Source organism: Oxyura jamaicensis, chromosome 1, assembly GCF_011077185.1.
Source record: "Oxyura jamaicensis isolate SHBP4307 breed ruddy duck chromosome 1, BPBGC_Ojam_1.0, whole genome shotgun sequence".
Classification (NCBI taxonomy): Eukaryota; Metazoa; Chordata; class Aves; order Anseriformes; family Anatidae; genus Oxyura; species Oxyura jamaicensis.
The window spans coordinates 197,670,739-197,687,199 of record NC_048893.1 but is presented as its reverse complement, the minus strand read 5'-3'; the positions used below and the strand labels follow the sequence as shown (position 1 = coordinate 197,687,199).

At 35.8% G+C, this 16,461-nt stretch overlaps 1 protein-coding gene across 25 annotated transcripts in view; it reads left to right on the top strand.

Annotated features, from left to right (window-relative positions):
- DLG2 (discs large MAGUK scaffold protein 2) overlaps positions 1-16,461 on the top strand; it is a 1,027,745-nt gene that overhangs the window by 735,192 nt on the left and 276,092 nt on the right. For all 25 annotated transcript variants that reach the window (XM_035343430.1, XM_035343450.1, XM_035343455.1 and 22 more), the window contains one exon: positions 2,477-2,618. In XM_035343430.1, the coding sequence (XP_035199321.1) occupies positions 2,477-2,618 (142 nt within the window). The remainder of the gene's footprint in view (positions 1-2,476; positions 2,619-16,461) is intronic.

Genomic DNA, 16,461 nt, shown 5'->3' with positions numbered 1-16,461 from the left:
TAAATCTACCCATTTTCTACATGTATCCACTTCCTAAATTCCTACTCCATTTGCTTCGTTCTCACTCTGCCCATTAACTTTACATACGTTCATCTGCTGTTCCTTCACAGAGGACTAAGATTTTATTTGTCCTTGAATTAAATATCTTCCCTGCTGTAGGAAAAGTTGCTGGAACAACTTTTGGTTGTTTAATTGTTAATAAAGCGCAGTGCAGGACCTCATAAGAGGGGAAGGTTATTTTATTTTAAAACAAACTGATTTCACTCAGGCTGTGATATCCATGTACCGAAAATCATCTAGACTTCTTTTCAGTGTTCAAGCAAAAAGACATGCAAGGTGAGCTTGCTAAGATTCCCTGAGATGACCAAGTACAAGGGTGGGTGGCTGTGGAGTCCTTACCACACACATACACCACTTTCTTAGGTTGCCAACCTTCTTGACTATGTGCTTTTTGTAGTCCTAAGGAGATGACTGTGATTAGGTTTTTCTCTCTATCTGGATTTACTCTCTTCTCCTTTGTCTCCTTGTCTGAGTGTCCTAGACTCCAATCTAGTCTTTATCACCTGCTATCATTTCTTAATGGCTTGAGTCTTTGATTTAGTTTGGGTTTACACTGTCCTGAGAAGTTGCCCATAGTTATTCTGTTTGATAACCTACTGATGAATCTAGGTGCTATCAATACGTGCCATTCTTATAAATCTCCTTCTGCCAGTCCTCTTGATGTTTCCATTCCCATTCTCTTCTCATAAACAGTGATCTTAACATTTCAATTGTAGCTCCCTATACCACTAATGCCTGCTGATCTAACCACTTTGTTACAGAAACTCCCTTCCTTCATTCAGTTCTTCACTAAACTGTCTGCCTGGGGTTTCACTACCAAAAGGGAACAGCTACACCACCTAACAACTGGGTGGCAGTTTAATTTTTTAAGAGTTTCAGCAACTGACCCATACACATCTTGATCTTCTGCCATAATACTAGGGGCACTTAAGGTCAGGAAGCCAACTAAGGGCTGGGAAAGGTAGATTTTCCCTGTAAAAGATAAGAGATTAATTTTAGCTGCTCATTTGCAGTGCGTTACCACTGTGAACTGAAAAAGTTGAGGGGAAAGCTTCATATCCATAATCCTCTTTATTCAGATTGCTCCATTAAAATAAAAGAGAAGGTTTAGTAAGATGCACATCAGGTGGTATATTCAACTGTGCTGAGGATACCTATTTACTTAGCAAATGTTACAACAGATGGCAGTCATGATTGTTCAGTAGCAGTCTGCTCTGAATCTTAGCAAAACCCAACAAGTAAAACTGCTAAATATCCCTATCCAATCTCCAGCATTATAATACTTCCTAAAATAATTTGAGAGTTCTAAAAGAGTGTGTTTTATTATGTCAGATTATAGATCAGCAGCATATGAACAGACAGAAGCAATTTCAGAGAGGGAGTAAAGGTTGAAAAGATTTGCAGTAGCCCATCCCAGGCTGTTGGTGCATAGAGATTCATTTATCCTGAGGGAACCTTTCATTATACCTGCATGTTCAGAGTATTTCAGAATGGGTAATGGCCTTTCCCTGTAGGGATATTTTGCTTGAAGCATTCTGAATCTCAGCATCTGAAGGAAGGACTGAAAATAATACTAGAAAGAATCTTTTCATGAGAAAATTAGTTGTAGCTCATTGCAGAAGCATGTGTCTTTTTTTTGTTACTTATCATTTCCTTTTCTAATTACATTAACTAGAGATTTGATTACAGCTATTGCAAGTAACTTGAGAATGGCAAAAAGCAAACAAATAACAAAATCCACAGACCCATGATAGAATCAGACAGCACCATCCTGTAATTGTCATTATTAGTCATTAATTTGTATGAGATTTATATCCAATTTCTGTTTTGTATGCAGATTTACTGAGTTCTAAATAATAAAATTTATATTGCTACTGAAATTTCAATTACATGGGAAAATGTGGCACCTTAAGTAAATCACACCTTTAAATCTTCACCATACATAGTTCTTGCCATACAATTCCTGCTCTAATCCTGCAATGAGCTCTTACTGTATTACTCCTACCTCCGTACAATGGAGCCAAAAAGATGTGTGTGCTTTTAATCTCATTCTTTCCTATTTACATTTCCTTCTTTGAGTCTGTAATAATTGAAGAAAGTCTTTGTTTCCCATCTTCTAAACTATCCTTTCTTACTTAGATCCCTTTTAAAGATTCGATTCCTGCAAAATGAACCGTTATCATTATTATTGTCATTGTTGTTGTTGTTGCTGTTGGTTTGTTATTATTAACTTTTTGGGAAAACTCCAGCTGCTCATTCTGTCTTGTTAAATTTTAAGCTCTCTCAGGCATGGACTGTTTGTTTTGGTGTTATTTACAGCAACAAGCATATTCTTGGTACTTAAATAAAAATGATGCAGTTGTGACCTAATCAAATATAGAAATAGCTAACAGGAAATGCTTATTCTTACCACCAGCTTATTCTCCACCAATGGAAAATCATATACTCTCTTCTGGAAACAACGGCACTTTAGAGTACAAGGCATCTCTGGCCCCTATCTCACCGGGAAGATATTCACCCATTCCAAAGCACATGCTTGTGGAGGATGACTACACCAGGTCAGATGCTTTTCTTTGTTACATTTCATGGCAATTGCAAAGAACATTGTTAAAGCATTGGTAAAGCAAGGTAAAGCATTCCATGCACCCCTGACAGCACACAGCATATAGTTGTTTTCACCTCTGTTCAAGGGAAGACAAATCATAGCTGTTACAGGTATGGAGACATCTAAGAGAAAGATCTCATGAATGAATGCTGACCTGAGGTCCATGTTTTCTGGGTACAATGCTGCACTAGTTCGTAAACAACATGGCCGCATTAGAGCAGTGCTGGCACTGGCCGCATTAGAGCAGTGCTGGCACTGAGCAAAACATTTTGTTTCTTAAGAGGTGTATTAGCTGTGATAGCTCCTTACCGGCACAACTAGGAGATCTCAGGATCAGTGTGACTCATCTGGCTCACTGCATGTATGGGTGGAGTGGCTGTACATGTGTTTGTACCTGTCTGTGAGAGTGTACTCTGAAAGGTCTGTCTTGTTTAGTTCAGTGAAAGCAAGGCTGAAATAGCCTGTAATTGCTCTGTGTACACACATTGAAAGATAAATGACACAGAGAGTAAACAATATGGGAAAAGAATATATATATATATATTGTATAAACTGGCTGTAAACTGTCTGTGAATAAATTTAGGTGGGAAACTAGATAAAGTCTCATAACCATTAGAGAATCATAATATGAAACAGCTTTCTGTGGGAGTATAGAGGTTAAAAGGAAACTCTGTACAGTGGCCCTAGATATATTTATAAAAGGAGTTCTTGTGATTATCAGCAAAATGACCCTGGAAATAGCTTCCACTGTTTTTTTTTTTTTTTTTTTTTGTCTGTTTGTTTTCTCTGTTGTTTTTTTTGTTTGTTTGTTTGTTTGTTTTTAACAATCCAAGAAGGATTGTGGACATAAGGTAATAAAATTTAATACATTTAGTTGATTTCCAGGTAGAAAAGACACAAGAAAATGCAGGAAGGGTTATTTTATGCCTTGTGTTGTGAATGTCACTGATAAAACACTGCGTATTTGTCTTATTTGGCTAATACCTTATCTTTTAATGTCTAGTACCACAGAAAATGAGATTTATTTATTTTTTTTCCTGTACTTCAGTATTTATAGATTCATTGTGTTTAAAGCTAAAAGGGGCACTGTTTGTAGTCATCTAACCTGATCTACTGTGTATCTTAGGCCAAAGAATCTCATCCACTTATGTATTCGTCAGCTTCGTAACTTGCAAATTTGCATTTTATATATCTTGTTGCATAAGATTAAGATCTCAAGCTGCTTAACTTGTTGGATCAGACAGATTCAGAGTAACTAAATCATGATACAGTTTTAATCAGGACATGAATTTATGGAAACCACACCTTGCTTCCCTGTCTTGGCTAAAATAATTTCACCTTTGTTTTGATTGATGATCCAAAAACAAAATGTTGCTTTCTTTCAATTTATGAGACATTCCGTCAGGATGAATTTTCTCCAAAGGGTTCCAAGAAGTTATATTTTTAAATTAATAGTTAAAATTCTTATTTCATTAAATTGCACATCAAGGCTTTACCTGAGTTTGTACTGACGTCATAATTTCTAAAATGTCTATGTATAGGAAGCATACTAATATAGTATATGGGTTACAATGATGAAGACTTGTAGTGCTGTTTTATCTCTTTCTGTAATGAGAAAACAGCACCATTATTATTGAGAAAGTGTTGGCAAAGTTTAAAAACAGCAAAAAATGCAATCTTAAAAGTAGATAATAGCTAAGGAGACCCAAAAGTCACGGATAATAGAGGAAGGAATCCTAAAACAGGAGAAAAGCTGCACTCCAAATGCAAAGATCATTTAAAAAGCTGGTAAAACTGAATGGTAATGGAGAAGTATCCTGAGAAGTCCTTTGTTTCTGTTCCTTGTAGCTGATTTTAACTTTTTAATTGCTTGTACTTTTTTTTTTTTTTTTTTTTTTTTTTTTTTGTAAACGGGTTGGGGAACAATAGTTATAAAACAGAAGTGAAGGCAATGACAGTTCTAGCCCATTGTTGAGGTAGGTGTCCAATAGAAAGCATACCTGCTGGAAGAATCATGCAAGATACTTATTGAAATACATCAATGTCTTTTTGGTCTTCTTAGGAAGAAAGATGTCTTCCTATTCCAATAATTTTTTATTTTTAAACAAGTTAATTTTGTTGGTTTAGGTCCTGACAGTAAAACCAAATACTTACATAGTCTAATTCTTGGCTGGGGTATTCATACCAACCTTCATTTTGTGTTATTTGGATAAAAAATGAATGTCCAGAAAAGCACAGTATATTCTGAATATTCTTCTCCTGTATTCTTCCTATCTGGACTTCCAAATTAATGTTTTCTAATGAAGGTCTGTTATCTGAAGTGTGCAGGATTGGCATTATCATCTCTGCAAGCATCACCTTCTGTGGCATGTATAGGACGCTGGCAGAAATAAAGATATCAAATAATACGAGCAGACCCTGAATGCAACAGACCAAATAACAATCTCTAAACGAGTCTTTATTTCAACCCATTGAAGGAAGAGGATATTATGGACTTAATTTTAGTAGTGATATAGTTTATATGCTACACTGATATCCAGGATACAGTAGCACAAAGATTAAATGAATACAGGGATGTGTCATAAGAAAAATGGCACTTTCTGCTGCTGGATTTCCTCACTGAAAACACATCACACAGCACTATCTGAGAGACACCTGAACAAGAGCCAGGAGACCAGGCTTCTCCTCTGACTACTATGACTGAAAAGCTCTGACCTTCAAAATCAAACCTTTTAGCCCCTGAATGACACTGAACATTTTCTTTCTTTCTCTCTTTCTTTCTTTCTTTCTTTCTGTCTGTCTGTCTGTCTGTCTGTCTGTCTTTCTGTCTTTCTGTCTTTCTTTCATCTGAGTAGCTGATTATTGCCTATTAATTTAAGTGGGACTATTGAAAAATGCCACAGTTAAATCTGACAGAAATTTTGACAGCTATAAACTGGGAATGGTGATTGCACTATCTCTGTGCAATGCAATAGGATTGAAAGTCATTGTTGCTGACCAGTTTAGAAATACTTAAAATCTTTTGGGAAGTTAATTATCATATTGATAATTCTAGTGAACCTTATAGATCCCTTGATTGCAGCATTTATAATTAGACTTCTTCACATAGTTTTTTATAATTAAGAAAATTGCCAACTACTTCAGTGCTATCCATTAAAACTGCCTGGTTCTCACTATAGTAGGTTTTCAGGGTTAATTTACATGGTGATCACATAAGGAAATTTATTACCCATGTAGCCATAATATGGCAACACTTCTGTCAGATTTTCATTTGTGCCAACTAAAAATATTTGGAACAGTAACTTCTCCACTATAAGAGACATTTGCAATCTCAGAATTTCTTGTACATATGACTTGAGTGAAGCTGATGACAAGCTTTCTTTTAACTTATTTGCTTTAATGAATCTGTCAGTAAAGTCAAAACAATTGAACATTCATCATAACTTGTCCACTTACTCTTCTTGCTCTTTTTTTCCTTGTTCCTCTTTCTTTCTTTCTTTTCTTTCTTTCTTTCTTTCTTTCTTTCTTTCTTTCTTTCTTTCTTTTCTGTCTGTCTGTCTGTCTGTCTTTCTGTCTTTTATTCCAGTTCCAGATTTTACTTTACCTGAATATTTTTTTGGCCAACAAAATATATGTTTCTGTTGATAAAAACTTGCATTTTTAGTCTGATATTTAGTCAGCTTCTGGAAAAAAATCAGTACATATTTTACTTAATTAAACTGTAGGAAAAAAAGTAGCTCGATCAGAGCACAAAGGATAGAAAAGTACCAAATCATCCTCAGCCACAAGTTTTAATGAAGTTGGATGTTATTCTTTAATTACTGAGCTTTTGTAAGTTGTGTATGCTATTGGTCCAGAATGCTGTCAGTTGAAAGGCATAATTTACTTTCTGTTTTGTTGGATTCGTTTTAAATTCCCTGGGGAGGGAAGCTTTTCTTTCCTGTATTTTTGTAAAAAGATTGTCACATTTTAAAATTCAAATAAAATAACAAAGTTTCAGGTCAGTAGAATGTGACATGTATTGCTTAGATATAGAAGATATACTAGTTTATAGTAAGATGGAAGTGTTGTGCAGGCAGTCCAGGCAATTCCTTGATTGTGGTATTAACAATTCCCTAATGCTCCTCAAGGGGATAAACAGGTACAATTGCTTGACTTGCTGCTCATGAAAAAGGAAGAACCAGTCTGAAAGGTGGTAATAAATAACAGCTCAGATCAGAGTGATCATGAGTTGGTGGAGTCCATGATTCAAAGGAAGTCTGGAAAGGTACAGTGAGTTATGACTGTAGACTTCAGAAGAGCAGACTTCAGTCTTTCTGGAGAATTGCTAAGCAAAATTGCTTGGGATGCTGCCACACAGACATAGGTTCCATGAAAGATGGATGATTTCTAAATAAAACTTGCTGAGAACTCAAGAATGAGCCATACCATTGAGCTGGAAGACTGGAAATTCAGCAGGAGGCCTTCTAGACTATGTTAAGAACTTCTTGGACTGAAATGCAAGATGCAGACAAGCGTTGCTTGCCTGCTTAGTGGTGAAATCAGAAAACCGATGGTTTTGATCTAACATTTCCAAGGGTCATGATGGGTAACAAAAAGTGATTCTGCAAGTGTGCTAGTTTCAAGAATGAAGGCAAAAATTGATGGAGGACAAAAATGATGGAGGAGACGATGTAATGGCGGACAGTATAGAAAGAGCTTATCATCTTTGCCAGGCACCAAAGGGACCAAAAGATAACTGGAATAGTCAGCATGGATTTACCAAAAGCAAATCACGTACTTGTACAGCCTCATTGACTTTCCAGGTGAAATGATGAGCTGTGTGGATAGCAGTGATTGTCCTATACCAACCACGACTACAGTGCAGGGACTGCCTCATGTAGAAATGGCTCTTTTCTGGATGAAAACACAGCTATCTCCAAAGGCATCCCTGACCAAAACCATAACTCACAAAATGTGCATCCGATGTACTGTGGGGCATGTGGCGATTCTTTTTGACCATTACCTGCCTTGGGGAGTGGCTGCAAAGCTGTTCCAGGCCATCTCATTCCTCTTCTCTGTGAAGATCAGGAGAAGCTGTAACACACATGCTGCAGGATACAGGGAGTGCCCTTTAAAACTCCTCCAGCAGCGTCTCATCCAGACATAAGGAAGTGTTGGATAAATGGGTACAACTAATCTGTAGCTGGAAAGAAGGTATGATTTGTAAAGTTTTGGAAACCCTCTGGGTAGCCTTTTGGGTATCTCCTGGATTTTAAGCTGCCACCTTCCTTATTAGCCTTCTCTCAGTATGGCTGTGCACTTTTGCATGCTACAGCAGATTTGGTAAGGCTTTTGACATAATCTCCCACATAGCTCTCATTTGAAAGATGAGGAAGAGTGGACTGAAAGAGACTGGGTTGGGAGATGACTGAACCAGTGGGCTGAAAGGGTAATGATTATCACTTGACATCTGTCAGGTAGGCAGCAATGAGCAGAGTACCTCAGGATATGCCAGGTGTCAGTTGAATACCTTCATCAATGACGTAGATCATGACACAGAGCGCACCCTCAGCAGTTTTGTGGATGATGGTAAGATAAGGCGGAGTTTCTGACATGACGAAGGGCAGAGCTATATTCCAGAGCGATCTTGATTAAACGCAAGAATTGGGTCAGGAGAAACCTCCAGTAAGGAGGTTCAGTAAGAAATCTGAAAAAAGATTTCAGTAAGAAATTTGAAGTTCTGCACCTGGGGTGGAACAGCTGCACACACTCATATAAGCTGTGAAACAAATAGCTGAATTACAGCTATATTGAAAATGACCTGAAGGTTACAGCAGATGCCAGGCTGAACATGGACCCAGAAGTGAACTCTCATTACAAGGCAGGTAATCAGAATACTGGGCTACATCAGGAGAAAAATGTCCAGGAGATAAAGATAGGTTATGTTCTTGAAGACTGACTAGTTCCTGTTTTTTGACTTCAAGAGGGATGTGGATAAACAAGAAAGGGTCCATCAGATTCTGAGTCTTAAATCTCATGGAAGTAACAGACATATTGAGGGAGCTGGGGCTTGTTTAGTGTTATGAAGAAGAGACTAAGTGTCATTCTAAGAGCATCCCACAACCACTCAGCAGCAAAGATGATGAAACCAAACTCTACTCAGTAGTGACATAAAATGCAAAAAGGATCAAAGGCCAGAAGTGTTTGGCATGATCTGATTTCAACTTAAGAAGGAAAAAAAAGACACCAGGTGAGTGAGGTAGTGCTGGAGCATATTGCTCAGATGGGTTGTAAAGTATCCATCCTTTGAGATTTTTAAGATTTGGTTAGATAGAATCAAGGCTGATCTGATCTAGCACTGGCAATAATCCTGCTTTAAGCATGAGATTGGATGAGATGACCTACAGAGTTCACTTCCTACAACTTTTCTATGATATTGGGAAGAAAAAAGAAAACAGCAACATCAAACTGTTGTGCTTCAACAGATAAAAAATGTACATTAACATTTAACTCTGGGTAGGCATTAAAGATTCATGGATGGAAAAGCTGTCTGAGTTATCTATTTTGCTGTGAAAAGCATGTTTGATTTCTTTTATATGCATCTTTGCAAAATAACATTTTCTGGATGAGGAGGAGGTGCTGGGGATTGGGAGGGAGAAAAAAGAGAACCATTAAGTTGAAGTCCCAGGGGAAATTTTCCCTGTATTGAGAGCAGCATTCTTCAACTGTTTCTTGGCTACTTACATAAGCCTGCTTGTTGAATTGAGGTTATTTTACAGAAACACCTTTAAAGTTGTATTGATGCACAGATATGACTGATCAGCATCAAAGCATTACAAATAATATGAAGTTATGCATGTTATAAAACTATGAACAGCAGTTGTTTGACAATGGTTTGGGCTTTTGTTGAGTGCAAAAATAGGGATAAAGAACTGCAGATTTTAGTAGTGTTCCGTTGGGATCTCAAATGAGTTGACTTCATCCAGAGTTGTCAATCATACATTGACAAAACACTCTGCATATTTGAAAAGTGTGTATTTGCTGAAAGGAGTTAGTTTAGCTGTGTTTCTTGCTCTTGTTGTGAGGGAACAGAACTGAAATGCTTGTATCCCAGATGAAGAAGAGCACTGAGTACTGTAGGTAGTGCATTCACACAGTGAATTTTGCACCATGTTTTTGACCCAACATTGCTCTGTAAGCGGTGAAAAAAAGACATGCAGAAGTATGCTGGTGCAGTTATATGGATATGAGAGGTAACTATCAGCTCTCAGCAATCGTATCATTATGCCTAACCTAAACTCAGCATGTAACCTATGCCTTAAAGAGGATTAATTGCATATAGTAATATTAAATCACTTGTAACATTGTCAGCAGATTAACTGTTCCAGCTAGTACTTTAATGCTTTTTTTTTTTTTCTTTTTTTTTTTTTTTTCCTGAGGCTGGATAGCAAAGGTTGCATGTTTGTTTTGTTTTAAAATATAGTGTAAATTACAGCTATTATTTTTAAAGTAACTTTAATTGATCACTAGTATCATCAAATTGAATTGCATCTGTTTTAAACCATAGCAGTTTGGTCATTTAAGGAGTAAAGAAAGAATTACATGGCTTAATTCATGCTAAAAATCATGGTGATATGTTTTAAATATTATAATATTCCATACGTAGCATGAGGGTGTTGAATTCTGGAAGCTGATGTAGTTCAACCTACATAGTATTTCTACTGCATTTGTGAAAATCTGTCTAAATGCCAATATAGGTCTTTGGAAAAACTGCAATTCATTTATCTTTATATATATATGCATATATATATATATAAGGATCAAACTCTCAAATTCCATCCTCATACTGTAGTGCAGCAAAACTTTTCCCAACTTTACAAGACTGACTAGATTGTTTAAAAAAGCAAGCATTATATGGCCCAAGCTAATTTTTCTCTCTACTTATTTCTTCCAGCCCTTTCTGACATAGAAACATAATCAGGAGTGATTCTGCTCAATGCTCCGAATGCCCAGTCCTGTCAGATTTGAACATTGAAAAGGTTGGAGGAATGGGAGGGAGTGTATTTGGCAAGGAATTACAGTGAGATTGGATGTAAAAATGAGTGAAAACTTGTCAATGTTTGTGTGAAAATGGAAATCACAAGCAGAGAAGATGTATTTATCGTGCAAGTACGCCTAAATTTAGGACAAGGAAGGACATAAGTGAGAAATGGGTGAGGAGACGTGAAGAAGCAATGGAGAAAAATAGCCTGGAGAAGAGCAACAATGAATTTCAGAGTTGCTGAACCAGCAACTCCTTCAGACAATAAAAACTGAGGTTTGGGATAATCAATAGTTGTGCAAGAAGACAGGGGCAAGGAGCAGAGGTACAGAGCAGGTAGCAAAAGTTGCTGATACGATGATAGCAGGATGAAACTGAGGCCACCTCTCTAGAAAAAAAAAAAAAAAAAAAAAAAAAAAAAAAAAAAAAGAGAGAAACCCAAGATTTCTGGGGCTTGCAGGACTAGAGCATGATTTCTGCAGGCAGTCTGTCATTATTGCTCAATAATTGCATTGCTTGTCCTTCTAGAGGATGGCAGCCTGCTGCTGCTGCTGGTCACTCCCTGTCTTTCATGTGGTAGAGATTTCATGTTCTAGATCGGCATTTGGTGACTCTGCTGATGATCATATTGATTTCAACATGGTGTTCCATTATAGTATTTCTTTCTTGGTTTAGCCTTTTATCAACCCAAGCAATTATACAGTAAATAAATAAATAAATACAAGAATACTATTCATGTTACACATTAAATGTACAGTTAGAAAAATAAAAAAATAAATTTGCCTGTATAACCTTAAATTGGATCCTTAGTGAAATGCAATGTTACAGCACTTAGTTATGCTATCACCTAACAACATCTCCTTGTAGAATTCTGTCAACAGCTTTTCAGAAAAAGAAGTCACAGTTGTATTTTTTAGCCCTATATTATTATTTGCTGCTTTCAATAAAGCAACTATTTTACATTTCATATATTTAGTACACAAACTTTAAACTGATTTTTAAACTTTATAAATGCATAATAATTGTCTGTATAAGATTTCTGTTTGCTACCGCATTGTTTTAGAGTTCATAATAATTAAAGTGAAATTTTACTTATTGTAAAGTCAGCAGACAATCTGTTACGTCCTGAGTAATCTACACGTATTCATCAAATCTGTCAGAGATTCCCAAAGAATAGGATTTGATTATTTCTATCATTGGAAGCTATTTAATACTCAGTTCTTTACAAAAATAAATAAATAATATAAAATTGCAGAGTCTAGCTTAAGGCTCATATGTAGATTTTTGAAATAAGATAGTGGAATTGTCAGTTATAATACAGGCAGAAATGGTACATAATGTTTAATAGTGCACAAAGTAAAAAATTGAGCCTAAGTACACACTACATGTATCCACCGACATGGACTCTTAAAGCAGCTATTACCACTTAAACAAGATACCTTGGGGTAAATGTGTTTAATTCTGTAACAGTGTCAGCTCAGTTCTCAAGAGCAGTCAAAAGGGTAATTAGAATTTAAATAGGATCTGATAGGAAAAGAAAAGAGTACTAAATATAATGTTTTTCTATATGAATCTATTATGCATCCAATTCTTGAATACTACATGAAGGCAACTCGATGAAGGCAACTCGATATAGCCCCAGAACAGGGTGACAGATGATCAAGGGTGTAGCATGGCTTCCAGACAGAGCTACATAAGTGACAATTCCAGCATAGAAAAAGGATGATAGGGAGAAATAGAACAGAGATCTGCAAAAGCACCTGTAATAGAGAAGGTAGCAAACAATTATTACTAGCGCTTTCTTATAACTCAGTGGCAGGGAGCATACCATACATTGCCAAGTGAATTTAAATTACAGAAAAAACTAAATGGTTTTGAAATGTTCCCAAATGTTATCAATGTACTACCAAGTAGCAGGCTTACAATACACAGAGGTAGAAATTTTTGGTATGTCACAATATATTTGCTGGACTCACTGCCACTGGGTGTTGTTATGCCTAGGAACCTAGCAGTGTTTAAACACAGATGAGGAAAAGTGCACAAATTCACAGTGGATAGACCCAGTAAACACAATTTGCTTGGCTTTCATTTCTGGTCCATGTGGTCCCTAATTTGCTGATTTTCAGGAGCTAAGCAGGGAAGGGACATTATTTACTGTCCTTGTTTCCTGAACATCCCTGCAAGGGACTAGGTACTGGTGCAGAAGGGCCTGCAGTCTGACAGTCTTGCCATTCCTATGTGAAACATTCTTCTTTTCAGTTTTGCTGCTACAGAAAATTGTACTGATTTTATTATTATTATTATTTTTCAAATTAAGCAGTCATTTTTTTCCTAGTTCCTAACGTGTAAGACTAATTATAGAATATTAGAAGTTTTAAATTATTCTATTATGCCTTCTTGTAGGCTGTTGAAAACATGATTAAAATGTTTAAATTGTATTGCTAAGAGTAACGAGGTATCCTTACTATTCATTGCAGTGCTAAAATGCTTCTATGATCTCAAGCACTTGTTTTGCACTTATGGAAAACTTTAAGGCTCGTGAACATAGCAGTTAATAATGCAAAAGCTGGGAAATAATTGATTACAGAAGGATTTCCAGAAAGAACTAGGGTAGTATCCTTCTGGTAGTTTCCTCCTTCTTCACACACCTTCTCTGACAGTCTTCCAGTTGAAATAAACATGTCATGTGAGAGTTTTGGTCTTATTCAAACTGCTAGTACATAACCTGTGAAATAAAATCAACTTTCAATTTTAAATAAACCTTCTGAACAAGATGTATGCTTCTTCTAGAAGGTCATAGGAATGAGAAACTAAAGAAGTCAAAGACATACATATGAGTCATTGGTTATTAGAAATAGAAAATTTCATTTCTATGAAATTGCTATTGATTTGTGTTTTTATAGTGACATAATTTTAAAGACAGTTCTTTTCACACTTCCTAGCAACATTATGTTAGCAATACTAATGCATTATATGTTTTTATTGAACTTGGATACAATTAAAAATTGCTACTCAGAAGAAAAACAAAACAAAACAAAGTCAACTGTTGGAGACTTGTAGAACTGTGAGATTTACTTTCTCTCAAATTGAATTTAGCATTTCCTGGCTATAGCCCTGCAGATTCGATATGATATGAGAGTTTAGCTGGTTTCCTTCCATAACACATATGGTTTTAAAATCAAAAAAAAATAAAATGAAAGTGTTAACATTTAATGTGCTATGTGTTGGCAACTGAACCCTCACAAACAGGATTCTGCAATAAGAAAAGTTAAAACTGAATTGAGGACCCTGCATGATGCTGAGGAGAGAATAGTTTTAATAAGGCCATCTTCTTATAACTTCTGTTGTGCAATAAAGCCAGCCTGAAATAATAATACAATGATGTTCCAAACAAAGAAAAATAAAGCCTATAAACAACTAGGAGGATTTGCTTTTCTTACACAGTCTGTTATGAGAGAAATAAACAGAACCTTCATCAGATCAATATTCTACCTCCCCCTCTTATTGTTTTTTGCTGTTCCACAAATTAGTTAAACCTTACTGTGGAAATCTTGCCTCATTACAGCTAGGTCTCTACTGATTAACATTCCAGCTTTCAATTTTGGGGGGATAGAAAAGTAATTTATTACTATCTGCTGTTCAAGCTACCATTTAAAAGCTTACATTGTGGCACTGAGTAACTTGATTCTCTCTCCAGTCACTGAATTATCTGCTGAGGCATGCTCAAGCAAAGCTATGCTACTGCTGCTACTTTCTGATGCCTTTCCTCTGCTCTTGTACACCTGATTCTCTTCCTAACTTAATTATTCCTGTCCATCCTGACCTAGTAGTTGCTGCTCTCATTTATCATAGGGATTACATTTTTTCTTGCAGATAAAAACAAAGAACTGTAATCTATGTTAATCACAAACAAACAAACAAACAAACAACAATGAAAAACAGTTTAAAAGCAGAAAATGATCAGATCTGCTAAGATATTACAGAAGCAGTTAGTTATTGTTCAGAGTAGACCAATATTTGACAATTACTTCTTGGATAAATTTATTATCATTTTATTGAGTGTACATTAATATTCACTCTATTTGACATTTTAAGTGTATTCTTTTGAGTAAGTCTTCTGTGAAATTAAGACAATGAACAAAATGCATTCTGAAACATAGTTCTTTGTCCTTCATAATTTTTAAAATTGCAAACATTCCTTAGTATTTATTATTGAGACAAACCCTCTGAAGCTGCACCTGCTGTCTCTGAAAGTGATGCAACTGTAAATAAACTACAGCGATTCAGTCTTTAAAAAATATATATCCATCTTTTACATTTTAGTTACAGCATGGTATATTACCTGCTGCATGTATTTTTGATTCTTTTGAGGAATTAATGCATCATAAAATAAGGTCTCCCTGTTTTGTTTGACTCTTACTTATTTTGCAAGATTGTTGGCTTCCAAAGAAGGCAGGCACTGTTGTAGATAAGTACTAGCTTGCCATAGAGAACAAGGTGAGAAGTCAGGATTATATTTAAAGATAGGCTGTTTCAGCAAGTATCTTAAATTACTGTTAAAGATTACTGGTCTACATGAACCACAATTTGGGTGACCAGGACAGCAATCTGCCCAGTATATTTTAATCATTCTCCTCCTTTCCATTATTTATTATTTCAGTTGTTTTTATCTTATTTAATTTGCATTTGCTAAATCAAATTTGAAGATAACATAAATTTATACTGTTTTGAGCTTGATGCTTGATGTTGTATTCTACATACTTTTCAAGTTCTTGTTTTTCCTTTTCCAATACAATGTATAGCCAGGGTCCAGATATGTACTTGTGTGTTATCATTCAGCAAGCCACGCATCTAAATAGTGTGAAAGTATCTAAGCAATCTGATCAGTCCGTGGTTTTAATGACCACAAAGAATGACATCTGATTGCAAGTTTTATGGTGATATCAATTCATTTCATAGGCCTTATAATAAGGACACATATTTTAAATTAACTGATGTCTGGAACCCTATTCTAAGCAAAGGATTAAAAGGGTAAGTTTGAATTCTTTTCCTTAAGGATTCTCACCAGCTCAATTACAGGTAATATGTTGTTAGCTAGGTCGCAGTATCATTTCTGTTATAGCAATGAACAGAGGACTTTATACATCAGCACAGTCACTTGAGAAAGGATTGTTCCAATTTTCTGTCATCCTACCATCCAGCAAGATGGAAAGGAAAGAAAATACTAAATGTTTTAAAATTTTGTGGGTTCCACAAGACATTTTGTTTGTGACCCGTGTTTATATTTGAAGGAGTAATTTGATTGCAATATCTAGGGTGATGCTGAATGTTTATCTTCATTTTGCTTTTGGAAGCAGTTTATAACTGTCCATTAGTGTAGCAATCCCTCATATCTGTCTATCTCTATGATAGAGATATGATTTGAGTCTCAGCACAAGCTTGGATGGTCAGTCACTGGTGACTTAATACAGTTTGAGCATTCACAATTTTTCAAAGGGTAGTGATACTCTCATGTCATCTACCACTCAGAGATGAATAACTTGTCTTTAATAAGTGAGCAAACTGATTATGGGCTGGTTAATGTCTTGAGCCATAGAGAAATCTACAGTTTGTATCCATCTTCCTGCAGTGGGGCAATATTTCTTCATTTTTTTCACAGGAGGCATCATTTATATTTATTTTTATTTGTTCTTTAATATATATTGTCTAAAAAAAAAGTGATTTTTGAGGGAATAAAAGGCAGTATGTGTCAAAAATAAATATATATATATGT